This window comes from Polypterus senegalus, chromosome 2 (assembly GCF_016835505.1).
Source record: "Polypterus senegalus isolate Bchr_013 chromosome 2, ASM1683550v1, whole genome shotgun sequence".
Taxonomy (NCBI): domain Eukaryota; kingdom Metazoa; phylum Chordata; class Cladistia; order Polypteriformes; family Polypteridae; genus Polypterus; species Polypterus senegalus.
The window spans coordinates 213,861,311-213,889,171 of NC_053155.1; the positions used below are offsets into that span (position 1 = coordinate 213,861,311).

Sequence of the window (27,861 nt, forward strand, 5' to 3'; positions counted from 1 at the left end):
TATAAATATTATATATTTTATTTTCAGCACAAACTCAACTACAACCATATGCAAACAATAAGTGGGTGAGGATTGTATTCAGCTTCAAAACTCCTCCCAAAGTACAAAAATTGTAAACAGTGGTTTGCAACATATACAGGCATTTTGTGAAAGCACATGCCACACTACTGTTGAAAAGCTTTTTAGTTAGTGAAGTTTAGGGCTACACAAAATATCTTTTTAGCATCATCTTCCCAGGATGTGCAAACACAATAGTCATAGCACAAGACGTGCAATGTTATTTATTTTTTGCAAAGTCAGATTGCAAGAACAGCTTGTACAAACAAGTGACACAAATGCAAACCATTTAGTGGATTAGATATATGAAGGCATAAAAAGCAAGCCACATACAGATACTTATATCAGGGTGTGTGGTCAAGTAAAGGAAATTAAAAGAATAAAAAAAAAAACCTTAGGTCATGCTACAACCTTTTTGCTCCTGGATAGAACTGTTCTCATTTCCCAACTTATCAACAAGACAAGTTTGTGTGATGTCACGCACATGCACATGGTAAAAGGCTAAAAGGACCAAAAGATAGTAATTCCACGCAAATTATATGCCATAATTTACTATGATTGTGGGTTTTTTTGGATACATGGAGCTAGGTAATGAGTGTCATGCAGGTTGTGCATGAACAGAGAGCCAGCCACCATTCACAAAAGTTTCTAAATAAAAAAAAAGCAGGCCCCGCTAGTTGTCGATTACAATGGACCTGAAAATGAGCAATGAACAAGAGAAAAAAAATACCAGAATGGAAGGTTTGGTTGCAAAAGGAAAGGCATTGTTAGTCATAAGGAATTATTTTGGCTACAGAAATGATGTAGACCAAAAACAGGTACTTTTTCAATAATGCCTTACAATTGTTTGATCATTTAAATCAGCGCCATAAAACCCTGTATCACGAGTACAAAGCCAGATCTGAATGCTGTCCAAAGCAAAACATTGGACACATTTGCCAGTGTTACACCATATAATAGGGGTTCCAAATAGCAGAGAGAAATCATTGATGCAATAACATTTCACCTCACAAAAGACATATTAACAATTAGCACAATTAACAAAGAGGTTTTTAAAAAGATGATCTAGTCGCTTGACAAGAGATATGTAATCATTTTTTCTCATGTTGCCATCTCTGAGCTGTATGAAAAATGCAAGATTCAAGGCACACGTTCATTCAGGGTTATCAAAAGTGGAATATTTTTTCAACAACGGATTTGTGGTCCTGCCAAACAACGGAGCCCTACATTAAGTCTGACTGTGCACTTTATTAATGAGGACTTCCAACTAAAAAGTCACTGTTTGCAAACAGCATTTTTTGTGCAGGATTATACAACGGAGAACATCGCAACAGGTTTGAGAGAAGCATTGGCTGCTTGGGGTATAACGGACAACACAGCGAACATGGTGAAAGATGCATCGCTTAATATGTGGGCCAGGCTGCAGCTCACATTTGGGAAGTTTGCTATATTTACTAAGCTGTTTTACTAAACAACTTGTTCTAAAATTAAACATAATAAAATTGTTGTATTGGGTTCATACAACCATTGTTTATGTATCTGCAGTAGTAGAAATGTAATACTGCACATATCTTAGCCATGCAAATGTGTGTGTGTGTGTGTATATATATATATATATATATATATATATATATATATATATATATTTCAAACATATGTAATATTTTTCCTCAATCCTTTTTTTTGTTCAAGATTGAGTTTGTTTAGTAGAAAGTTTATATCGGGTGATTACATTATGCACTGTTTATGTGCCTTTTATTACTTATGTTCTTAGATAATTTTAGTTTATATTGCTTGATTAGAGATCTTGCAATGAGTCAGGGATTTAATGCTAGTGAGTTTTGCACATTTTGCACATTTCTTTCCATGTTTGATCTTGTTTACTTAGAAGCATGTTTATTTTTTAAAATTATTTAATTTTACTTATTTATGCAAGCTGTCATTGTGGGTAGCAAATATTTCTACTGCCCGCAGCCTTAAAAACCTATATAAACTATCATCAACCACTTGTTCTGACCCTGGGATATCCCACAACTTAGTTTTGTTTCTCTACTTATTCAGATAGTACAATGATGGTTTTAACCCACAGATACGATTAATTAATAGTCTTAATTCAGGCTTTTCCCTTTAAGATGCTAAAATTTGCATTGGGTGTTAAGGTGCCAAGAATTGCATTGGGTGTTACGAGGATGGATAGTATTAGGAACAAGTAGATTAGAGAGTCTCAGCTCAGGTTGGACAGTTTGGAAAAAGTCAGAGAGGCAAGATTGCATTGGTTTGGACATGTGCAGAGGAGAGATGCTGGGTATATTAGGAAAAGGATGCTAAAGGATAGAGCTGACAGGCAAGAGGAAAAGAGGAAGGCCTAAGAGAAGGTTTATAGATGGACACAGTATGCTTTGGGCATGGTGCATGTTACAAACAGGTTAGCAATATTTGAGCATCCAATTTCTTCTGCCCATAAGAAAATAAAAATAAGTTGTTTTCTTTCTAGTTTTCCTCCAAGTCCAAAAAGACTTAAATATAAGTACACCAAGAGATGAAAGCACAAAATTCAAGCCCCATCCAAAAGAAACATAGTGAAACAAACTAAGGCTTTTAAAGAAAATGAAAAACCTATGAAAAAAACAAAAAATCAAAGTTGCACTGTCTAAAAAAACCTAAAGATTTCTGGCTAGAACTATACAAAATATTCTCAGTGTATCATTTGCTGTAGTTTATGCAAAAACTTTAAAGAAGGTTGCTTTGTATCAATATACTAAATAGGCACGGAGGGTTGATACTATACATCATGTGACTTTTTACGTGATGGTTAACCAGCCTAGCAAAAACCTACATAGTCACCTCCTTGAGAAAACATCACAAACTGATGATAAAGTAGCAAATAAAAGGCAGCATAAGAATAAACCAAACAATACATTTATTAATTAACTCAAACAAAAATATACAGAAGCCAAAATTAAACTTCTAGCAAGGAAACAATGAGAAATTAGGACACTGATTAGCTTTTGTGCTTAAACACTATATTTGTGGTCCAGCACACACACACAAATGTGATTTTTAAGGAAAGCCACCCGAACTTAGCATCTGGGAATTCAGGAGTAAAACCTTGAAAAAAATTTTAGGAACCTTTAACTAAAAGAGAAACCTGAACGTAAACTAAAAGAAAACACAAGGGCTACAGATAAAACATCTTGAACAGAAGAATGGAAATCACCATTACACAGTATTCAAACTGGATAAAAAATAAAAAAAACACGCAAGGCAGCTCACACTTAGAGACAAGAAATACAACCTGTTGCACAGATGAGCTAAGAATGAATCAACTGTTGCCTACTACTTAGTTGTTAATTATTGTAACACCCCTAAAATGGGAAGATTATGAATAAAATCACACTTTCAAACAGTTTCTTTCTTTAACAATGACTCTCAAATTCAGAATACATTTTAAAAAAATGATACTTTCAGGACTACAGTTTGAAGTGTTGAATCTAGTGGACACTGCCTCATAAATTTCCTTAATTTGTGAGGATTTTTGCATGTCTCACACATCTATGAAACAGCAACCTTTAAAATCTTTTATGCTAGCTCATTCTATTAATGGACAAAGTTTGGACATTTTGCGAAGTCTGAAGCTTGCCATTTGCGTTGGAAAAGAACTTTTACAGCATGACTTCCGTGTAGTACGAGGCAGCCACCAGCCACTTATTATAAGTTGGAACTTTCTACAAAGGCATCATGTTGTTGTGGACCTTGCAGAGGGTAAATTGCCACTGTGGAACTGGGAAGTTTAATTTTGTCAAAAACAGGAAGTTGTTACTTGCTGCAATGTTTCAGTACTCAATACAGTGGTAAAATTATGACTGCCAGTGTGAGCACACCCACATTACCTTCTTCTGTTCCTGACAACTACTTTGGTGTGTTGGAATCCCAGACTAATTGAGATTTTGTTGCAGCTTGCACTCAGTCAGGTACGGAATGGACTTACTATTGTACGAGTGCTTAACCCCTCGAATGAAGGCTTGGAATTACATGCAGGTCAACATATACAGGAATTCTTATCTGTGCCTGCTACAGAACCCTTACCACAGATGGCTTCCTGTTGCAATATTTTGCTTGCTCCTTAAATACAGCAGCAGGTTAACAAACTATTAGAGAAGAATTTTATTGAAGAAAGTTTCAGTCCTTGGACTACACCAGTGGTACTAGTGTGGAAAAAAGATGGGTCATGGCGTTTCTGCCTTGACTGCACACACACACACACACACACACACACACACACACAATTAAGGACTCCCATCCTTTACCCAGAGTTGATTATGCTTTATTGCCTTAGTAGGTTCAGCATGATTCTCCACCCAGGGAATACAGAAATGTTATTGGCAGGTAAAAAAGTGGAGGAATTTGACCAAGACAAAACTGCATTTACAACACGATGTGGGCTCTCTCATATGAAAGAGATGCCCATGGGAATGACCAGTGCTCCTGCAACATTTCAGAGGTTGATGGAGATGGTGCTGCATGGTCTTCCATGAGGGACCTACTTAGTGTACTTGGAGGAGGTTTTATTATTCAATCGTACCTTTGACAACCACCTGAAACACTTGGAGGAGATCCTATCTCAATTCTACAAGAGTAGACTTAGGTTAAACCCTTCCAAATGCAATTTTGCTAGAGATCAAGTTGCATTTTTGGGCCATGCTATATACCGACAGGGCATTGAGCCTGACCCAAGAAACAGAGTGTAAGAGAATGGCCTACTCCTGGTTCACAGACTGAGGTACATGCATTTCTTGGGCTCTGTTCCTTTTATAAGAAGTTTATACAAAAACTTTGCACACCACGCAGCACCTCTCCATGCTCTTACTGAAAAACATGCCGTGTTCACATGGACACCTACCTGTGAGGAAGCTTTTTGTTATTTGAAGAATACTTTGTCTAATCCTCCTGTTATTGCATTCCCAGATTTTTCAGAACCTTTTCTGTTTTACACAGGCACGTCTGGGACTGCACTTGGTGCGCTGCTGGTACAGGTCAGTAATAAGCGAGAGCCCGTTTTGGACTATGCCAGCCATGTGTTAACAAAAACTGAGAAAAAAAGTGGTCTGCATATGACAGAGAGAAAAAGGGCATTGTATGGGCTGTACGACAGTTCCATCACTACCTTTACAAACTGCCATTTATCATCAGAACGGACCAGGAACCTCCACTTGGCTTGAGGCAAATACCCAATGATAGGGATAGAACAGGCCAACATGCTCAATGGGCTCTTGAACTTGACATTTTTGACTGGTGTTTCACACTTGCGCATAGGAGGCAGGTAAAGGGCCTGAATGAGAGTAATTCCATGCCAGACCAGGGGGTGGAGGAGTGCACAGACGCTTCGTTTCACTTTTCTGCAGGCCAGTTATGGGAAATTCTGCCTGGCTCTGATAAAGTCACTGTCCATTTCTGGCCCGGATGAAGTCACTTCCAGGACCCGCGCCTTGATGATGTAATTTCCTTGGTTTGCCTTTAAAACTGCCATTTTGACCATCTATAATCAGTTTTGTTCTGGACTCCAGTCTGTACAATAATTCATCGTATTTTGCAGACCGGAAATATACAGTTGGCTGCCCCAAACCTTTTTTCTGGCTTGTGTCAAGTTTGTGACATTGGTGTAGTCAGCAGGATTATGGACTTCCTAAAGAATCAGTACCCGAACCTAACATATGTAACTGTGGGCGAGTTTCCGAATGGGGAGTGTGTCCCGTGGTTTGGAAAGACCCGGTGCAGGCTCCGCTCCCTGTACACTTAACCGGGCAAACTGAGCAAAACGGGGAGTGTGCGGAAGGCGTTCACAAGATTGGGCTGGTCCAGATAGGGGAGGCAAAATGGGCTGATTATGCTCTCTCGTAGGAGAGTGCCCTCCTCCCCACTAGGGCAGAGCCCTTAGATAAAATGGTGGTGTCCCAGACTGGCATGTAAGAAAAGTAAGACCATGGAAATTTGACCCAGAGTGACCAACCTACAAAAAGGGTTTATCCATGTGGACAAAGATAGGGTAATGGCTACAGCCAAATGGCAAAACAGTGCCCTACAAATAGTGGAGCAAGCGGCCTGCTGCCTGCTCCTAAATAGCCTACCTGACGGCTTTACCCAGCCGGTCTGGGGACAATTCAAAAATATGTAAGAGGTCATAGAGCTTGTGGAAACATAGGACAGCCTTGCAATCTGGGAGGGCATAACCATCCCTTAGTCAAACCCAAACAAGATTATGTCCCAAAAATTAGACCACCCCCCCGCTACAAACCGGAAACTGTATCAACATCCCTGGATTTACGGGCATACAATCTGCTTGAGGAAGAGGAGGAATGCAGATAAAGGGGGAAGGAAGGGTGGTGTGCTCCTACAAATCCACTGGCGATTCCACAATACAGGAGTGGTGATTATAAATGGATTTAAAACCGAGGCCTTATTTGATTCAGGCAACAGCATTTCCATTGTTGCCTGCCGATATGTGCTACGGCAACAGTGGTCTAAAATTTTAAGTATTTTGGCACTTCCCACCCATTAGTCAAAATTGGGCCTAGTTATAGACGGAGATAATATGGCTCTAGCTACCTCCATGCCGTTTAACCAGCCAGCGCAGGGAGACGATACATCCACTCAATGGGACATAGCAGTTCACGGGCCAAAACGTCATCAACCCACGCTGCAACGGAACAGGAGACCACCATTCTCCTTGAGGTCAATCCTGACCCTTTCTCCATCTTACAGTATCAGTTTAGAGAAATGTCTGCTTCTTTTAAAAGGGAACAGTGGCATGGCGATTCCCTTAAATGTGCAAAAAATGCAGTTCTTGTCATTGGCAAGGGCACTCAGACTATGCCACAGGGACCTCGCTTTGTTTTAAAGAACAACCTTTTGTATCAGGTAGTGCAGCGTGAGAGGGAGGTGCAAAAGCTGCTGCTAATCTCACTGACCTTCCAGTGGCAGTTTTGTGAATTAGCACACACCCACTTCCTAGGAGGTCATTTGGGCACAAAAAAAAAAAAAAAACACCTTAGGAGTGGATTAAACTTCTTTTATTGGCCGGGAATCAATAAGGAGGTTCAGCGCTTTTGTACTTCCTGCCCAGAGTGTTAATTGCGACAAAATTCCTAAGAGGGACTGAGCACCTCTCGTTCCCATTCCCCTGATTGATATCCCATTTGAAAGAATTGGGGTCGACTTAGTAGGGCCCCTGGAACCCTCAGCTCAAGGACACAAATATATTTGAGTACTCGTAGATTATGCTACCCAATATCCTGAACCTGTTCCATTGTGCTCTGCTGCTTCAAAAGGCATCACATTTAAACTGGTAGGGTTCTTCACACGAGTTGGCATCCCTAAGTAAGTCCTGACGGACCAAGGGACGCCTTTCACCTCAGAGACATTCAGGGAAACAGCAAAAAGTTACTTAAAATAAAGCATCTAAAGACCACAGTGTATCATTCTCAAACTGATGGTCTAGTAGAGAGATTTAATCAGACCCTCAAACAAATGCTTCACAAGGTGGTCAGTGAGGATGGAAGGAACTGGGATCAGCTCCTCCCCCTCCTTTTTGCATTTCGGGAAGTCCCAAAAGCCTCTACGGGGTTTTCACCTTTTGAATTATTGTACAGACGACAACCCTGGGACATATTGGATATTTTAAAAGAAGAGTGGGAGGAACAGGCTCTTCCCTCTACAAACATATTAGAATATATTGTGCAATTACGTGATAGATTTGAGAAAATTCATCCATTCCTTAAAAGTAACAAGGTAGACGTGCAAGCAGCACAGGCCCGATATTATGACCAAGGCACGTCTCTCCGGGAATTCCACCCAGGAGATCAAGTCATGGTCCTTGTCCCTACCTCCCATCCGAAGTTACTAGCCAATTGGCAAGGTCCATACGAAGTTAAGAAGAGGAAACAACCCAATTGCCGACCAAGTGAGCGGGTCTATCATGTAAGTCTGCTGAAGCCATGGAAGGACAGGGATCCTGATCGTTCCTCCGGTCAGGGACGGCTCACTCTTTGCTCACAAGAATAACCTTAACTTTGGTGCGGATTTAAGTCCCAGACAGTGACGGGAGCTGGAAACAGCAGTCCTGTCCGTCCCGGAAGTAGCGAGTGAAAAACTCAGGGGGACCTCTCGGATTGTGCACGATGTTGTGAAAGAACCTGGGATTATAGTTCAAGAACGCCAAAATCATCTTTCCGACACAAAAAGAGCTGAAGTAGAACTTGAGAGCATTCTGGAACTAGGAACAATAGAGGAAAGTCGTAGTCCCAGGTCCAGTCCCTTCATGTTCATCAGTAAGCCTGATGGGAGTTGGAGGTTTTGCAATGACTTCCATTGACTTAATCAAGTCTCCCAGTTTGATGCCTATCCGGTTTCCTCCCACAGTCCAAAGACATGCAGGTTAGGTGCATTGGCGATACTAAATTGTCCCTAGTGTCTGCTTGGTGTGTGGATGCGAGTGTGTGTGTGTGCCCTGGGGTGGGCTGGCACCCGGCCCAGGACTTGTTACTGCCTTGCACCGTGTTGGCTGGAATTGGCTCCAGCAGACCCCCCATGGATTAAACAAAGCCAATTATTTATGCTACTTGGTGGGTTGGGGTACCATAAAGCCACAGTGCTCCAAAGTAAATGCCATATTAAAATGGCTCTGTCCTCAAAACCAAGTGGCAGGTCCAAGCCTTTCTCTGCTTAGCAGGGTCCTATCGCCGATTTGTTTACTGATTCTCAGAAAAAGCAGCGTCCTTGACTGATTTGACGAATAAGAGGGCCCCGAACAATATCTTACAGACTGATAAGACAGATGCTGCATTTAGTGACTTGAATCAGGCCCTTATGTCAGCACCAGTTTTGAAAGCACCTAACTTTGTTACCTTTCATTCTCCAGATGGACACTTTGGACACAGGCCTGGGTGCTGTGCTGAGCCAGAGCATTGATGGTGTTGGACACCCCATCATGTTCCTGAGTCAGAAAACAGTTAGAGTGAGAGACCAGGAATGCAGAGGTGGGGTGGGAGGCCTTGGCGATCAAATGGACAGCTACACAGCAGATATACTACCTCTTGGGCTGGGAATTCACACTTGTCATGGTTCATGCACCTTTACAGTGGATGGCCATACACAAGGAGTCAAATCCATGGGTCACCAGATGGTTTCTTGACCTACAGCCTTATAAGTTCTCTCGTTCATTGTCAAGGTTCTCTTCACACCAAAACCGATGCTCTTTCTCGGGTTCACAACCTCTTGGTCATAAACGCCCGACCTGATGGGTCTGGGCCAAGGGGGGCCTTGACACACACATGCGCATGGGAGGCAGCTAAAGGGCCTGAATAAGAGTAATTCCAGACCAGGGGGTGGCAGAGTGCACAGTCTTTGTCTCACTTCTTTGTAGACCAATAACGGAAAATTCTGCCTAGCCCTGATGACGTCACTTTCCTGTTATGGCCCTAATGACGTCATTTCCAGTTTCGGGCCCATTGATGGTGTCACTTCCAGTCCAGGCCTCATTGAGGATGAGACTTCCTGTGTTTGCCTTTAAAACCGTCATTTTGACCATCTCTAAACAGTTCTGTTATGGACTCCAATCTGTACACATCAGTACAATATTTCATCCAATTTTGCAGCCAGAAAATATACGGGTGGCTGCCCCAAACCTTTGTCGAATTTGAGACACTGGGTTGAAGTACACCGAGAGGGTAACACTCAGAAGAACGCGGATGCACTTTCTCAGTGGCCGGTCACTTGTATATCAACAGATTTGGTGAATTCATGTGTCATCTGCTACTGACCCCTCTCACCATAATACAGAGAATGTCTTGCATCATTCAATTTGTGGATGTAGTTACCATCTTCCTTTGACTAATCCTGGCCCTTCAACTCTGTCACCTGGGTTACAGTCCGACTCATTTTTAAAGCTTTCTTTTACTCTCGCCACTAATGAGCACACCATTTATGGACATCAGCAAAGTGATCCTATGCTATCAGAGGTTATTAAATGTATAACTGTTGGTCATCAGCCTCCTTACTGTCAGATCAAAAAAGCTACAGCTGTACTAAAGAAACTGTAGCAAGAATTGCATTGCCTCACTATACATAACCTATAAAGAACACCGTTCTCCTTCCACAGATCCAATCTATCAAGTAGATGCACCATCATTTGTACATGAAGCTCTGGAATTTGTACACAGAAACAAATTATCTGGGCATTTCACCATTGACAAAACCTTACACAGGTTTACTGGCCTTATATGGCCTTGGACATCAAAAAATGGTGTGAGCAGTGTCCAAGTTGTGCAGCATGCGATTCACCTGTCCCTCGGCACTATGTACCCCTCCAAACAGTGACTTCTACAAAACCCTTTGAAATTGTAACAGCAGACACTTTGGAACTGCCATTCCAAGTGGCAAGAGATATGTTTTAGTACATGCAAGATTATTTAGCAAAGTTTGTAAACCTCTATGGTTTATAAGATCAACGTACTACTACAGTTGCTCAATGTTTTTTTGTGAACTTTATCACTCAGCATGGTATTCCAGAACATCTGCTCACAGATCAAGGTCAGCAGTTTGAATCAGATTCGATTCATTATCTTAGTCAAATGAATAGATGTTTAAAAAAAAAGTCAAAACCAGCCCCTACCTTCTACATTGGAAGTTGAGTAGTTCAAACAAACCCTACTGCAACATTCAGGAGAAAGGGATGAATTTCTGAACCCTGTGGCATTTGCATACAACTCCTGCACAGACTAACACTAGAGAGAGAGAGAGAGATTTTTTTTATATATATATTTCTTTCTTTATCATATTAGAGTGACTCAAATGCCTCCTGACCCTCTATTTAAACCCGGATCAGCCACCAACAAACCCTGTGGACTATGTTAACCAAATGAGAAACAAATTCCAAACAGCTTTCCGTACTGTTGCTATATTAACCAGGAACGTTTTTATGACTGCCTTGTCAGACATGAACCACACTCCCCAGGAGATCTTGTTTGTCTGCATGACCCTACTTCTACACGTCCGAAACGGTGCCCTCACCATTTGAAATTGTGCAGCGCATGGATTATTCTTGGGATGACTTGGGTGTCACTTATCACATAAGGTGTCCTTTCGAACCTACCAAGTTACAACTTGTCCTGAAGAGATACACTGCTCCACTCCCCAATATCTTACCCACAATGTCACTCATTCCAAGACCTCCTAATGGAATGTTACCTGAACTGACTGCACGATCTGGCTCACTCCCCTTTGTACCAGGCACTCAGATGGAACAAAAAAGTGAGGTTCATTTGGGTAACGAGAACTTGACTCAGCTTGGGCAAAACTCAAACACCAATCCTGTTGTTCAGCTAGAATCTGGGACAAATCAGGAAGCTCTTTGTCTTGTTGAAGATATTCCACATGTGGCATCTCCACAACGATTTTGTTGTCCTACTACCCTACCAAAGCGTTTTGTAAACGGTTATAAAATCTGAGGGAGTGAGTAATGTAAAGTTATGTTTTCACTTAAGGAGTAAATTAGAAGAATAAATGTTCATCATATTAGAATGAGGATATGCATATATCTACATTTAGTCTTGCAATGTTCATTTCCCTGTAAAGTTGTAATGTGTTAGAAAATAGCGTTTATAAAGTTAAGCATTCAAAATCTGTGAGGATATGCAAGATGAAGCAAGGTTGTTATTGTTTTGATTTGGCCCTGCCACGTTCTAGCAGCTGCAAAGAATACAGCTTTTTTTAACAGAAATCTGCCTCCATTCAGTTCTTTGTTCCTAAAAAGGATTGCATCCAACACAGAAAAGAAACCATTGCTTTTCCACTTCTAATATTTTCTTCTTTCAATAAACTACATCAACTTACTTGTCAATATTCCCATAACAGAATACTTCATTGTTTATTTTCTTTAACATGTTTTCCTATAAAATGAATACCGCAACACTTCAGAAACGTCAACGATAAATCTTTACCGTTTTTGGCGTGAAAACTGAAATAGTAGTGAGCCAGAGTAAAATGTAAAATACCTAATACAATAATGTCACAACGCGTGCTAGTGTAAAACGCCTAAAACTGCATAAGCACCAGCATGAAAATGCCTGAAACAATAAACCTCAATAGAGCTTTGCCAACGGACATCGTGTGCTAACAGCCTAGCGGCACTTCAAGCTGTCTGGTCGTACACTCAAACAGGTACAGTACTAATTTCAAACGCTCACGCAAATTGCACCTAAAACTGTTCCAAAACACTTACAACACATTTACGAAAGATTCATCTTACCTCTGACCGCATGGATAGTATTTCTTTGAAAACATAATTGAAATGGGGAGATGTTAACAAACACACCTTGCATAAAAAGTGGCTTTACAGCAAGTAAGGAACGGAGAGAGTGTTCCCCAATGGCATCTACCAGACATTACTAATCAAATAGTAGTTGGTCTTCTACAGTATCAGTGCAACTGCACCTGATAAGACTGCAGACCTGTACGTCTCGTACAAAAATGATTTCCAATGGTCAGTACTTCAGTTGCCACGCGACTCTTGTTCTGTACTGGATAATCGTGTTAAAAAGTGGATGGATGAATGTTCCAAATTTTTAATCTTATACAGTTCGTCTTTAAAAAATATATACTGTATATATTTCGTATGTTCGCATAAAAATATACGAAGCACCTATTGTGAGAGCACGTCTGTTTGTCTCCAACTCGGCACAGGATTTTGTTGAGATATAGCACACTTTTTTTCAAATTTCTCGATCCTATTAAGTTTTCATTCAGATATTTCGAACAGATCGCGCTATAGGACCTATTAAAATCTCTCATGGAAAACCACTGGCGAATTTGCGAACTCGTCGCACAGAATGTTTCTCCGTTTTCGGGTGGACTTCAACTAGGAAGTAACACGGGAAATGTGCAGCTGCCCAAAACGGATACAAATATTGGACGTGTGCAGAAATGGACAGTGGGGTCAGGAGGTGGGGGGCTTCAGTGGCTTAAGCCTGTGATCTCAGCGCGCCCAGCCCCATCTTTCGGTCCCAACAAACAATCGTGGCAGGAACAGCTGTTTTTCTTGCCAGTCGTATACCATTCGTATTCCAGTTGTACAATAAATCTGTTCATTTCCAACTTCTTTATGTATTATCGAATTATGGTGTATTAACTAATATTAATAGCTGTATAGGGAACTTCTTGCAGTTCCTTTTGCTACTGATTTTATGCTAGTTTTGGTCATTTTGCATTAGATATATTTTTCAATTGCTTATTATTGGGTATGTTTTCAAAAAATTTGTGTTAGAAAGCTGAACAACAATTAGTAACAGACCCTCCACCACTGCATACATCAATCGATGCCATTTTCACATCACTTTGATTGCAGTCTGCTGTGTATGAAAGCTATTGAGCCTCCACAAGCCAATTTGTGCGCCGTTTTTAACTCTATTGTAAAGTGCTGCTAAAAAGCACATACTGTATTTAATGCACTCTACTACCACGTGTAATTGCATTCTATTATTGCTTCTATTTTTGAATACGAGCTATTGCTAGAAAACTATTTCATGAAAAAAAAATGTAATAACTGACTTTTTCATAAGTTAATAAAAATATGAAATTCTCGATCATAGTCAGCTAACATGCCTAAAAGTTATGCCTTACGTTAATCGCCTACCTTGTTATTTACTTGGGTCAAGCACTTTGTTATCTCAGTTCTCTATAAAACACAAGGTACTCAGACATTACTACAAACAAAGTAAGTATAAAAAATATAATTTTTGGGTGAAGTATTATTTTAACCTCTCCTTTCACTTGAAGTTTCTTTTCTCCTAGCCAGGTTCGTCTTCACCTTTTGCTGAGCATCACTTTTTGGGCTGTAGATCACGGAAGGAGCACGAGCACACGTCAGGTTTGAGCTTTTTCACTGGAACCACTGGTTGATTTCTTCCAAGTTTTTCATTTTATGTGTTAAATGTTTGATCTACTACCTGATTGCTATTTTTTTTTTTTTTTTAATTTTGTGTGTGCCTCCCATCTTGCACTAACACGACTCCGTCCGAAAAAAAAGTCTATAAGTAAACAGTGCAGCAACAATACATGGCAAATCAATCTAATAATTCAATATTGTGAAAAGAATAAAGAAAAACATACAAGCCACATTGTATCTAATAAACAAGTTACAAATAATTAAAACACTTTGACTCTTAAAAATATCCAGTATATAAATACTTAAAATCCCCACAAAAAAATAAATTGAAAAATAATTAAAACCTACCACATAAAAGTGAACATTTGAGGCTCAGATTTCACTTGAACACCCAGTTAGCGATTGCTCTCCTCACACACCTAGCTTGTGATTGCCAATTTATACAGGTGAGTGAATTAGTGTCTTAAAGAGACGACACCCACCTTATTCACAAACCACATGTATTATTTAGGCCATCCATATTATCAATCCTTCACCTGGTTTGTGAGTTAGCCGACTATATTTTTTGGAATCAAGCATTTTGGATTACTGCCTTCAATAAAATATTAAATTTCTTTTCTTATGTCCAACAATGATTCATTCATTGCCTCCTTGGCTGAATCAATTGGACATGCTTTCTGGTAAGTATGACTTTGCTCTATGATCCTACAGGCTCTGTTTGCCCTCTTAATTTTGGCTCGGAGTGAGTAACCACCTCTGAAGGTTAAGGTTTAAAGCATGCATCTGACATTTTGAACCCGATCAACTAAACAAACACAATATAATTATGACCATGCTGTCAGACCATCTTAACAGTATAGGGTAGACACTGCTTGGAGACACTGACAGTTTTTACAAGTCAGAAAGCCACTATTCAGGTTCTCAGGACATATAGAAGAAGTCTTGGAGAAACTGGCTACTTTTTAAAACAAAACATCCGTAAGAGTGCTGTGTTTCTGAAATGGCCCCAAACATGTTATGCACAAGCTTGTCAAAATTAAAACAGTATGTTCTGATTAATTTACAGATATACTGCATAGATTCCAAAATGCAAACAAATAACTGAAAAATTATAAAAAAGAAATTATTTTAAAAATGATGGAAAGTTTCATCTCATTTCATCTTCTCAATCGCCTTTCTTCATGAGGGTCATGGCTGTCTACAAGTAGGCCAAGCAGGTCAACCCAGACTTCCCTGACCTCAAATCTCCACCTCTTCCTGAGGAATTGCCAGGCATTCCCAAGTCAGTTGAGATATTTAACCCCGTAGTTTGTCTTGGATCTGCTACAGGGTCTCTTCCTAGTGGGATGTGTCTGGAGCAGATTTAGGGGGCATCCTTACAACATTCTCAAACAACCTTAACTGGCTTCTCTCGATTCAGAGGAGCAGCAACTCTACTCTAAAGCTCTCCCGAATCTCTGAGCTGCTCACCTTATCACAAAGCGCCAGCCGTGCCACCCAGCAAATGAACCTCATTTCCGCGCATGCACTCGTAATCTCATTCTTTCAGTCATTACAAAAGCTCATAACCATAGGTGAGGACAGGAGTTTTGTCTTCAGGCTCAACTCCCACTTCACCACAAAGCTATACAACACCTGCAGAACATGTCACTTTTTCCATCAGTTAAAAACAAGATCCTGAGATTCTTTAACTCCTCCACTAAGGGCAGTTAACCTATCATGTTGATCCTTTCCCAGCATCTTCACACTTGGCAGTGCATGGCAAAGGTAACAGTCAGATGAGGAAAAGAGAACAACATCATCTGCATAAAGCAGCAATGCTATCCTTAGTCGATTGACAGGTTGATTTAAACAAATAATAGAAACTATAATTGAGCAAAATCAAACCTATGCAACACAGGGTGGAAAAATGCAACAGTTTAATGGTACAGATTTAAATATTCAGGTCAGGGTGAACTTTATTATACATACATTGAAATTTCAATTGGTCAAAACTAAAAAGTCAGAGACAAAATTAAACAGTAAAATGAAAAGTGTAATATCAATTCAGATCTTTCGATAAAATTAAAGCAATCTATTTGGCAAAACGTATTTCAAGTGGCTGATATTTCCTTAGGGGTCACTGGTAAAAGAACAGGATCATATGAAGTGCAGTTTGTTTCACAGGAGAGTCAAAAACAGGTGTTGAAACTATACTAAACTGTTGGAATGGGTTGGAAAGTCAAAATCTGGAAGTCTCTTAAATTAAATTGTTCACAATTATGTTGTTTAGGGTAAAAAATCTTTAATTTATGTATAAACAAAGAATTCTGTCTGATGTATGGTGTGACCTTGGGATATGCATCTGGAAATGATGTAGCATCATAGCACAGAAGGGAGAAGCTAGAGCTGTCATTAGAAAACAACCCTTGGCAAGATGTTGTCAATTTAATAATAATAAAAATACTTTTTAATCACAAAAGGACAACAAACAATATTTTATACTCAGATTCTGACAAACAGAACTGTCAACATAAACATAATTCTTTGTAAACTACTTTTTTATTATTGAACAGCCTAACTCCTGAAGGAAGTAATGGTCTCTTACACCCCGTTGTTTTTATCCTACAATATTGTATGTTAAACTACTAAAACAAAATGAGTGATTATATTTAGTGATAAGGATACATTGATACTTTTACGTTTTGATTTAAAAATGCCAATTTTAAATGAAAACGATCTTGGTCCACACTAGAGTTTTTACATTGTTTGTGAAAGTCTCTTTGCCCGTAGTAAAATGACTGACAATGCATATAGCCTAGGTATTCGCCTACATTGGCCATGCCTTCATCAGCGGAAACAGGAAGGGGAAGTGTATTCAATGCTAGACATTTATTTGCAGCTTGCATTCACACACAGAGAACAGAGATTATGAATGCAAAAAAAAACTTTTGTTTGATCTGATGATGTGATTGAGTTGTTATTGAGAGTAACACACAAGTATAAGGTAAGCAAAGTGGCTGACAATACAGACTGGGAGTCGTGTTAGTGCAAGTACAGTGATTTTACTGCACTACAGAGAGCACCATCCATCACTTTAGAATCAGAGAAGGAGGAACCAATCACAGCACGATAAGTGTCAGCATTTTGAAAACTCTTTGCTTCCCTCCATCCATGTCACAACACTGAGCTGCCATTTTTAGAAATTAACAACTTTCGGGAGCATTTTCATATGTCTACATTTCTGGATTTAAAAATGCAGAGGTAAAGGCAAGACTAATCTCTGCATGTTTAAATGAAAATGTAATAGTATAGACAAAGCCTAAGGATTTGACTAATCCTTTTTTAAGGCAAAGTCTGGATATAGCTGTTCCAAAATATTTGAGCACCATCAGTCACTGTGTATGTATTGCAGCTTAACTATATCTTGAGCATTAATGTTCCTAAAATAAAAACTTTTGTGATTACAGGACTCATGAAACTCGAAGAAAGCCTGGCAAGGAGCAGGCTTAACCCTGCAACCTGAAAAAGTCAGGCCTAGAGGGAAACTGTTGAAACACCTGCATTAAACATTATTAACCTACCTCCCAATTCTATTCCTGAAGAAACATCCAGAGTATGGGGGTGTGGGGTGGATCTTTCACTTGAAATCACCGAAAAGGAGTGTAAAGCAGCCAAGCATAGAATACATTGTAGCTCTATATGCACAACGCATTCAATCATTTGATGTAAAGTCTTCTATGGAGCACATTTATCTCAGTTAAAATTGTCCAAAATGTATCCAGGCCAAGATTCAATCTGCGAATATTACAATCAAGCTCCAGCTTCACTCTAAGTTTGACAATCAATCTAAGTTTGACTCGATTGCATGTAATGTTCTTTTCTTTGTTGTTAAAGTTGGCCTTTGATGTATGGAATGTTATCTTCCTTATATAAAATCTATAAAAAAAAGATTTACAATAGATTAAAAGGGAGCAACTCAGAAAATAAAGTTCAAGTAACAAAACCTTAAGCAAGAGCAGAAGATGCAGAAACGGAGAAATCAAACAAGAACTTAAACTAAAATCCAAGAATGCGAGTCAAACACTATTTGACCATTGTTTTTTCAAAGACTATCTCTTTTTCACTTTCTCATATACGAAGTATAGGGAAAGCATTGTAATCGTCCAAAGATTCGATGTCGAGATTTTGATGAATCTTGATGTTTTAGACCTCCTTGACTTTCTCGTATACAAAGTGTAGAGAAAGTATTGTAATCCTCCAAACATTCCATTTCAAGATTTAGATGAATCTCGACATTTTAGAGCTCCCTGAGTCCAAAAATACGATTTTTGGAATTATGTCTGTGTGTGTGAGTATATACACTTTCACTTAGGTCAACCAAATTTTTCATACAAGTATTAGGTACAAAAGATAGATTTCTATCAACTTTTGGGCTATTTCCGCACCAGAAGTGCTTCTTTACCTTTTATTTTGCTCATATTCAGCTCGTGAAAGTTACCAAAGAATTATAAAAAATTGATGACTCATTATTAAATAGGGTCAGAGTTTAAAAACCCACTACATTAATATCATCGCATATTTAAAAAATATATGAGTTGGGGATGACCTTCGTCACTTTTTTATTTACTAAAAATATAAAGTTAGACTGGGGAGAGAATACACCCTCACAGTGTGTGTGTTTTTTTGTAAGAATAATAGATTAGAACCTGATTTCATTTGTTTTCTGTGATTCACATGTACATTATTAAACTGCAAAATTAGTTTTGAATGAACCCAAATTTCTCTCAACTTTTTTTGTAAGTACACATGGCTATTGCCAAGAGTACTGATAAAATCTGTAGGCAAATCCTGGGCTGATTTTGAGGTTGACTCAGATTCAAAGACATAATTATAAGTCCTCCTTAGCACCATGTGCTTCTCAATAGGTATATATATCACTTGAGACCTAAGAAGACTGTAACATCTTGGTGAAGGTGTAGTAAGACAATCTGCTCAAAACATTTAATTGATACTAAAGTTAGAGCAAGTTTAATGAGATGATTGATTTTCTTCAGTTAATTATTCCTGGACATTGGGGGGATACATTACTGGTATTTTCTAAAAGTCAATGAATACTTCTTAATCTATTGATTTTTGAAACAGATTCTAACTGCATTTTACATCAAAAATTAAGTTGTTTTCAGCTATTGCTGAAACCATGTCAATGTGAAAAGAAAACAGAATTTGTGAAGATCTTTTTCCTGTCCACTGGCTCTAAAGTAAATGCCATTTAAAGCAAATGTATGCTTAGAATAAGCAGGGGTGGGCAAAGTCATTCCTGGAGGGCCGCAGTGGCCGCAGGTTTTTGTTCCAACCCAGTTGCTTAATTAAAAAAAAATCCTTGCCAATAATTACATTTCATGGCTTGTTAGTGCTTTAACTCTGCTATGTCAAGTCATTCTCATATCCTAGATTTTTTTTTCCATTCTAAGGATATCATCCAAATACTTTGATGGGTAATTCTCAATCCTCACTTTTTTCTCTTCTCTTTCCTTCCAAGTATTTAATTAAACCAAATAGTGCACGATAAATACTGCTGGTTTCTTTTGTCATTTGCATCTTATTGCTAATAAGGAGCAATTAAAAACCAAGAATGCAGCTGTTTAAACTTAAATAAGCAATAAGGGTTCAAAATCTTAACGAGGGAGTTAACTAAAATGAAGCAGAAGTGTTTCTAGAGCAATAAGTGTTTCTTATTAAGTAATTGGGTTGGAACAAAAACCTGCAACCACTGCGGCCCTCCAGGAATGAGTTTGCCCACCCCTGGAATAAAGCAACCAGACACACAATATTTGTGGATTAAATTATGATTTCTGTTAAATGTTTTGAAATTACTTAATGAAAATGAGAAGGAGATAACTGGAAACATTTAAAAACACAAAATAAATAATTTCAACATGTAGAATGTAAGAAGCATGGGGTACATAGAAGGAAACAATACTCAATGATAGAAGACTCTGTTCACATAGAATTTCATGCTCAGACACAATGACATTACATCTTCACTGGCAGTTTACCTAACAACATATCTTTGAGCTGTGGTAGAAGACCCATGAAAACATTCAAACTCCACACAAAAGGCAACCCAGTCAGAAAGCTAACCAGCATCAAACCACTGCACCATGTGTCGCTCCTCTTATGTGGTACAGAGGACAAAATGCTTACATATTCATGATGCTACTTTACCCATGAATAAATGAGGGGTTTTTAATCTCAGATAGTAACTTTGCATTAGGTTTAAGCCCATGGAAAATCAGGGCAGACAAAATGATTTTTTTTTTTTTTGCACTTAAAGTGCTGGTACAAATAGGTTAAGTAATTTATAATGTATAAGTTTAACACTCAATGCCCTGGTGGCTAGAACACAATGTTTGTTAAAAATGTTGTCATGTGAAGACTGAAAGAATGTGGCAGTTAACCTTTTTTACCCTGCATTTTTAACACCAATACACATCGATGACATTTTCTTTTTACATACCAATGATATGTGCATTTGTACAAATGACAAATAAGACAATAGTGATTTATTCAATTTCATTTAATTGCAAAAAATAAATAACAATTTTAAAAGGCAAAATAACATAACAGTCAACATAATGGCAGAAGCATGAAATTCAAGCAGCCAGAAAGTTTTCTTACTCTATGGAAGTCACTCAACTTCATCAGCTGCAGTATTTGTTTCTCTTAACAAGCCACACACTTAAGTTCAGCTGTTATTAATTAATTCATATTTTTATACTTTTATCAATCTTTGTAATACCTTATAATAAATAAATTACAAAACAATCTTTAATAAGCTGCAGTTATGAAAGACAATCAAACCATTTTGTAAAAATTCTAAGGAGGAAACGATGATCAGTACCAGGCCTTCGCTAAAAATACTGCGCCAGACAGTCAAAAGAATTTCAAGGTCATGCCATTCCAGTTTACAGTACAAAAACTGGAAAAGCATTTTTGTAATTTACATTGTCAATCAAATCAGTGCAAGTATAAAACGCAGTAGAAAGAGCATTGCAATTATATCCTCCATATAAATTACATTTGATTTGAACAGGGTATTTACAATTTTTAAAACATGTTTTCAGCATTTAACCATGATGACGGTAGATGATGACTGTCTGACTTTCCAATTGTGTCGATCATATAAAACATTAACTAAGAAAGCTTAGACGTTTTGGTTTCTCATAGCAGACATGACACCAGATCAGGATATTCTAAAGATAGGAGGTGAATTTAGCAGCAAGATGAACTAGCCACACATATTTTGATGTAAAGTAAACTCCACCATATATCATTTTTACTGCCTATATTTCTCAGCTTTTCAATTTCCAGCTGCATATTTAAATTTGGTAAAGGGCACACATGTATAAATACAGTCATTTCTCAGAATGGCTTTTACTCAGTTATCATAAAGAGAGATAGTTAATCCTAAATCCATTTTTAACATGGATATATTTTCCTTTATCTTTGAAAGTGCCCTTTACCAGAAATATAAATATTTTGACTATATGAATATCAATAACATAATTAATTATGCACTTGCATAACCATGTACCCAAATAAACATATGTGTATGTTAGAGTATCTCACACTTTGTACATACATTTTCTTTCATCCTTAGAAAAGCTGTAAATATTCATCTATTGAACCCACTCATTCAAGCAGAGGGCTGTGGGGAGCTCAAACCTATTCTTGCAGCACTTGGCAAGACCCAAGACTGGAAGGCACATCTGTTCATTGCAGGGCATTCAAGCACACAAGCATTACTTATTTTAAGTTGTCAGTTAACCTAACGTGTGTGTTTGAATATGGGTGTTGAACCAGAGTGCCTGAGGAAAATTCCACACAAGACATGGGAGGAAGGTGTAAACTCCACAGAGGGTTGTTGGAAGCTGTGAGACAGCACCACTAACTACTGCACCATTGTAAAAAATGCTATAAACAAATTGCATACATTTGCTTTGTTTTTAATAATTTTATATAATTATTTAAGATTACTTTAAGGCAGTTTGTATCATATTTGAAACTTAAGCAAAGACTATTAGAATCCATATTTAATTGTAATTTTACATTACGAGACAAAAATCTGCTCTTTATCAAGTTCTTATAAAAAGCAGTCTATTTATCAATAGATGGAAAATGCAGAAAATACTTGTTTTTTTAATTTTTCCTGATGCACTATATTTGGTTCTTTTTCTTTGCAAGTTACAAGATACACATTAAAAATAAGACAAAAACCATCTATTTGCATGTTAAACTTCCTGAATTGGAAAGCAGTAACCAGCTGCAAATCCACTTCAGAGGTAAATCAGTGCTTCATCTAGATATTTATCAAGTACATTATTCTATCTGTAAAAGAAAAAAAAAAAACTACCATAAAAAGGCAATACCCTTGCCATCGTTATATTTCTGTTTTTGCAAAAAAGAAAAATCTTAAGATGAGGACCAGCAATATAGAAGTAGAATATAGTTTAACACCTACACAATTAAAGAAAAAGTGTAATGAGATTAACTGGACTTTCTTACTAATTGTAACATGCCCTGTTATTTGTATGTTTAGATATAGTTAATTGTTCACTGTTCATTTTTAAGAAATGTAGAAAAAATAGTATGCTTGGTGATTTAAATGGGACTTAATTGTAAAAATATACCCAGCTATGTATTGTATTTGTCAGAAATTAGAAAACCATTTTAAGGGACATTTGGAGATTGTATGTCACTGTGCTTGCATTTTATTTTGTAAAGTGCCTTACAAAGTGCGAGGCTAAAATAAGCATTGACATGCATTCAGTATCAGTTTTATATTCAAAGAGCCTTACAAATCACATAAACACCATTTCAGAAACATTTCACACTGCATGATGAATGAATTATTATTGTACTATGGAGAGCACAGCAAAATTATGGCACCCCAAACAGTGTACATAGGACTTTTGTTATCTATAGGAGAATAGCTGATGGATAGATTATAATGTGCTGAGCAGATGCTAGAGATGAGTTGTCAGAAGAATTATGAAGTGTGATGGTGGTTGGGGGTGTATGTTGGTTCTGGAAAACTAAAAAATTAAAACTTAAGATCCACAAACAGAAAGAACTGGTAATTAAGCCAAAGAAAGAGGTAGTGATCAGGACTAAGGGAAAAATGATGGAAGAGCTCATATATTATATTAGCTTAGAAAAAGATCAAATACAAATAACAATAAATAAATAAATAAACCTAAAAAAGAAAAAGGTGGGGAAAAATAACTCTAAATTTCCAGAATGTGTGTAACTTTGAGAACAAAATGTTAGAAAGGTGGAAAAGAAGGTTAATGCTTTAACCTAGACTAGCCGAAAAGCTTTAGAAAATGGCTAGTACAGTGTCAACTCTGGAAGAAGCTGTATTGGTCAGATCACACATGTAAGCCACGTTGTTTTCTTTGGTTATTCATGTAACAAAAGAGTAATTAAAGAAGCAGTCTATTTTAAAGACTCTTCGAGGAACAATTCCTGACTTATCAATTAATAGGACTGATTCTACAAGAGCTCCTAATGTGCTAATAATGAACCCATTTTGAAGATCTGGCTTATAGACTTTTAGCTGCGTTAACAAATCTGGAAACTCCAAATGAGCCTCCATTTTTTAAAAATTCACACAATTACGATAATAAACAATAATTATTGTTTGATTTATCAAATATATAAACCTAAAATAACACATTAAAAAACACGAAACATCTTTTGTAAAAATTGCAACCAATACAATGTAATAAAAATGTAATAAAAAATCAAATACACAGCATTTTATTGTGAGCAATGATCACTTTGAAAATGTTCATTTCATCAAGGCAAAATTTCTTACACCAAATGTTCTCTTCTATATAACTTACTCTAAATCCCTAAGTTTAAATGCTCCAAAATAACTGGCCTCTGGGGCTTTATCCAGTAATGAAGCATAATTAACTTCCACAAACAGTTCATCATGTTGGTGTAAGTGGAAGAGCCCTCCTTGCTGGATGCAGAAAAAACGAAAATGTATTTCTTTATTCCAGTGCTTAACACTGCCACTTTTCATGATTAAAGTTTTCATTTGCCGTGCGTACTTGAAGTGGTGAATATTCTGTAGGAGCACTATCCCATCGTCTATTTTCTCCAATTCATCAGAAACCTGAAGGTTGTGCCTGAAGCATGTCTTTGCATACACGTAGTATAATCCCTTTTGGATGACTTTTATTTTTCCATCCACATACGTCAAGTTATGTATGTGTGCTACGCCAAACTTACTCATCCAATGCAGCCGAGTCATTGTCTCATCATCAACTAAATTAGAAGATAAAAAAGTAAGAGATAGCATTAGGTGTTACCTCAAGCACATATATATAACCAGATACAGTATGTTATTAATGCATTCATTTATCTATCTTCTTTTTTATACATCCATCCCATTTGTTTATGATAAAGTTGTAATCTCTAAACCGAATGCCATTATTACGGAAATCTTTGGGATGTAAAGGGAAATCTGAATAGTCATGTAGGCAGTGAAGAAGATCAGACTGTGAGGAAGAATTACTAATTATTACACCACCATACCTACTTCTGCAGTTTATGTACTGAAGTTGAATGAGTACAGTGTTACAGTACTGAATTTATGGATCTGTAAGAGATTAATCCTTTTCCTTCATTTTTTACATTTGTTAGAAACTTCATCCACAACTTTCTAAGGACAGAGTGCAGTTCCTAGTGTTGACTAGAAGAACAGCAGGCATTTTGGAAGGTATGTTACTACTGGCTAATATTTAGACTAGGACATACAAATAGGGTGCAACACGGAGCACAATGAAGATGATGGAGAACAGCTAATCAAATGAAATTGTCATTTGCCTACATAAGGATCTTCTTTAATGCAGCTGACCTACAACATTGGAATTTGAACATCTTGAATTTACTGTATGTATATAATATATATGTAATTTTGTATATATGTTTATGTATTAACATTATATTTTCTACTTATTTTGCACTTCTTTTTTCACACTATATTTGTAATTACCAATTAGCATACTAGAGTCACAACAGGAACTTCACTTAATTAAAATAACATGAATTCAATTAAATTCCAAATCATTACACAAAAGACTATACAGTCAAAATGCTTACTAACCTTTTGTAGAATTTTTCTCGATTAGGATTGGCAGGTGGGCAGAAGGTATCTCCACTTTGTTTTTGCATTCACATTTTGGCCTTTGTGGTGGTTTTTTGGTATAAGTTCGAGCACGTGCAATATAATTTTCAGACTTGATTTCCTAAAATAAAAAAAGACAGTATACTGATTATAATAATTACTAGCAAAATACCCGGCTTCGCAGCGGAGAAGTAGTGTGTTAAAGAAGTAATGAAAAAGAAAAGGAAACATTTAGAAAATAACGTAACATGATTATCAATGTAATTGTTTTGTCACTGATGTGACTGATGAGTGTTGCTGTCATATATATATATACACACACACATATAAACATATATATATACATATCCATACATATATACACATACATATACATACACACACATATATAAAATATATATACATATACATACATATCTACATATATAAATATACACACATATATATATATACTCTTTGGGGAGCGAGCAACTGTTGCTGGGGGTGCCAGAATCCATCAAGGAAGAAAAATGAAAAACATTATTTGTACAAAATCTTAATTTATTTATCCATTCCTAAATAATTAAATGGGCAGGCTATTTCGTATCAGTGCAATACACTGCTTGTTAAAACGGATGACTCCTGCTCTTACATGCAAGTCTGCGTGGATATTATGAACTATCATATCTGTTCAAGTTCTATTTAAATTTTAAATAGAAGGAATTTTTATTTAGTTGACAGAAATGTCTTTGGTAGGAATGTAAGTTAAATGTAGGCATCATTGCATAAATTTTTCTTCAAGATAAAAATGTAAAGAGTAAATTCGCCTTACATTCCAACCAAAGATATTTGTGTCGACTAAATAGAACTTGAAAAGATATATTTTTTTGAATGTGATCGCGCAATTCAGATCGAGTTGACGCGCAGTACATCAAGCTTGCGTGCTATTGTGGTTTCGCCTGCGTGCCTCAATAAGTCACCCTCCCCTCACTCTTACTTGTTTACCGTTCATCTAATGAATACACTGTGTATGGCTTTACCAAAACAATCATTGATCGTGAATAAAGTATCCATTATTCATAAAGCTTCAATTGGTGATCTGTCTTTCTGAGTTAACCGCATATTTTTTTATACGTCTCAAACCAAGGGGATGCAAGGGTAAAATGAATCGGGAAGCGCTGATATATATGTATGTGTGTGTATATATATGTATATATATATATATATATATATATATATATATATATATATATATTGAAATAGTTTTACTGTGAAATAATGCAAAGAGTACGTGACACGTGTTTCGCCCTAATTTTGGGGTCATCAGGCGTACATACTCAGTGCACCCCTCTCGGGAATCGAACCTCGGTCGTTGGCTCCTCCATTGCGCCACAGTGTGTGGTTTGTCTATTTGAGAGTATGTAGATCTAGCTATATATATATATATATATATATATATATATATATATATATATATATATATATATATATATATATATATATATATGTATATACCCACGCTTTGCAGCGGAGAATTAGTGTGTTAAAGAAGTTATGAAAAAGAAAAGGGAACATTTTAAAAATAACGTAACATGATTGTCAATATACAGTAATTGTTTTGTGAGTGTTATTGAGTGTTGCTGTCATCAAGGATTTGATTATCATTATTTCCTTCAATCAGGTTCGTATTTGTAGGATGTGTTGTGTTCAAGTTACATTCCGTGTTTGTCAATCGTTTTAAAGATAACAGGTTTCATTCATCGATTCGTTTCTTACTGCATCAATAAACAGCTCGTCTTCCTCTTTATCTGAGACGTGACACACTGCATGCATGGGTTTTTTTTTACACTGTCTTCCTTTAGCGGGACATTGACTTTTTCCACCGTGTGCTTTGTTTCCGCAGTAATTGCACTTATGAATATGATTGTATCTATCAGACACTTCATATTTTTTTGCTGCCTTCTCAATTGTGTAATTCGGTTTTGTTCAGCACTCTTTGGAACTGTTGCTTCTTGTCTGTGCACTGCGTCAGTTCACGTGAGCCGCTCGGTGTACATGCATCAAAGGTTCCCAGCTGTGCTGGTGCCAACTCGTGCGATTTCCACGGCTGTATTTAATGTTAGCTAAGACCCGGCACTTAAAAGTTTCTCTCTCAGTTTCGCTGAGTTTGTGCCACACACCACCTTGACCATCTCATCTTCGTCTGCATAAGCACAGTCCTTCACCCGTGAATATTTAGCGGCAGTGTTTCTATTGGATTGCAGCTGACGGAGGGCCTTATATGGGCAGGCACTAAATTACGTTGGAGGTGTAACTCCGCCTCCCACAGCCATCGAGCAGACGTCTATTGTAGTATATGGACGAAAAAATAGGTTCCAGTTATGACAATTACGCGTAGAATTGAAACCTGCCCAACTTTTGTAAGTAAGCTGTAAGGAATGAACCTGCCAAATTTCAACCTTCTACCTACACGGGAAGTTGGAGAATTAGTGATGAGTCAATCAGTGAGTGAGTGAGTGAGTGAGTGAGTCAGTGAGGGCTTTGCTTTTTATTAGTATAGATTATTTAAAGTCCCAGTCATTCATTTTACTATTTCAACCAGGATCAATAATTTAAAGCTTACAAATGTTTTAATTTCATAAAATCCACAAAGTTAATGTAACTCAAATGAGGATTATGTTGTTCCTTTTGGAATAGTCTTCATCTC

At 37.5% G+C, this 27,861-nt stretch overlaps 1 protein-coding gene across 1 annotated transcript in view; it reads right to left on the reverse strand.

Moving 5' to 3' along the window:
• Positions 1-20,537: 20,537 nt before the first annotated feature.
• tnfsf11 (TNF superfamily member 11) overlaps positions 20,538-27,861 on the reverse strand; it is a 28,755-nt gene continuing 21,431 nt past the window's right edge. The window contains exons 3-4 of the mRNA XM_039745285.1: positions 25,155-25,296; positions 20,538-24,313 (exon numbers count right to left, since the gene is read on the reverse strand). Coding sequence (XP_039601219.1) covers positions 23,880-24,313; positions 25,155-25,296 — 576 coding nt within the window. The 3' untranslated portion in view covers positions 20,538-23,879. The remainder of the gene's footprint in view (positions 24,314-25,154; positions 25,297-27,861) is intronic.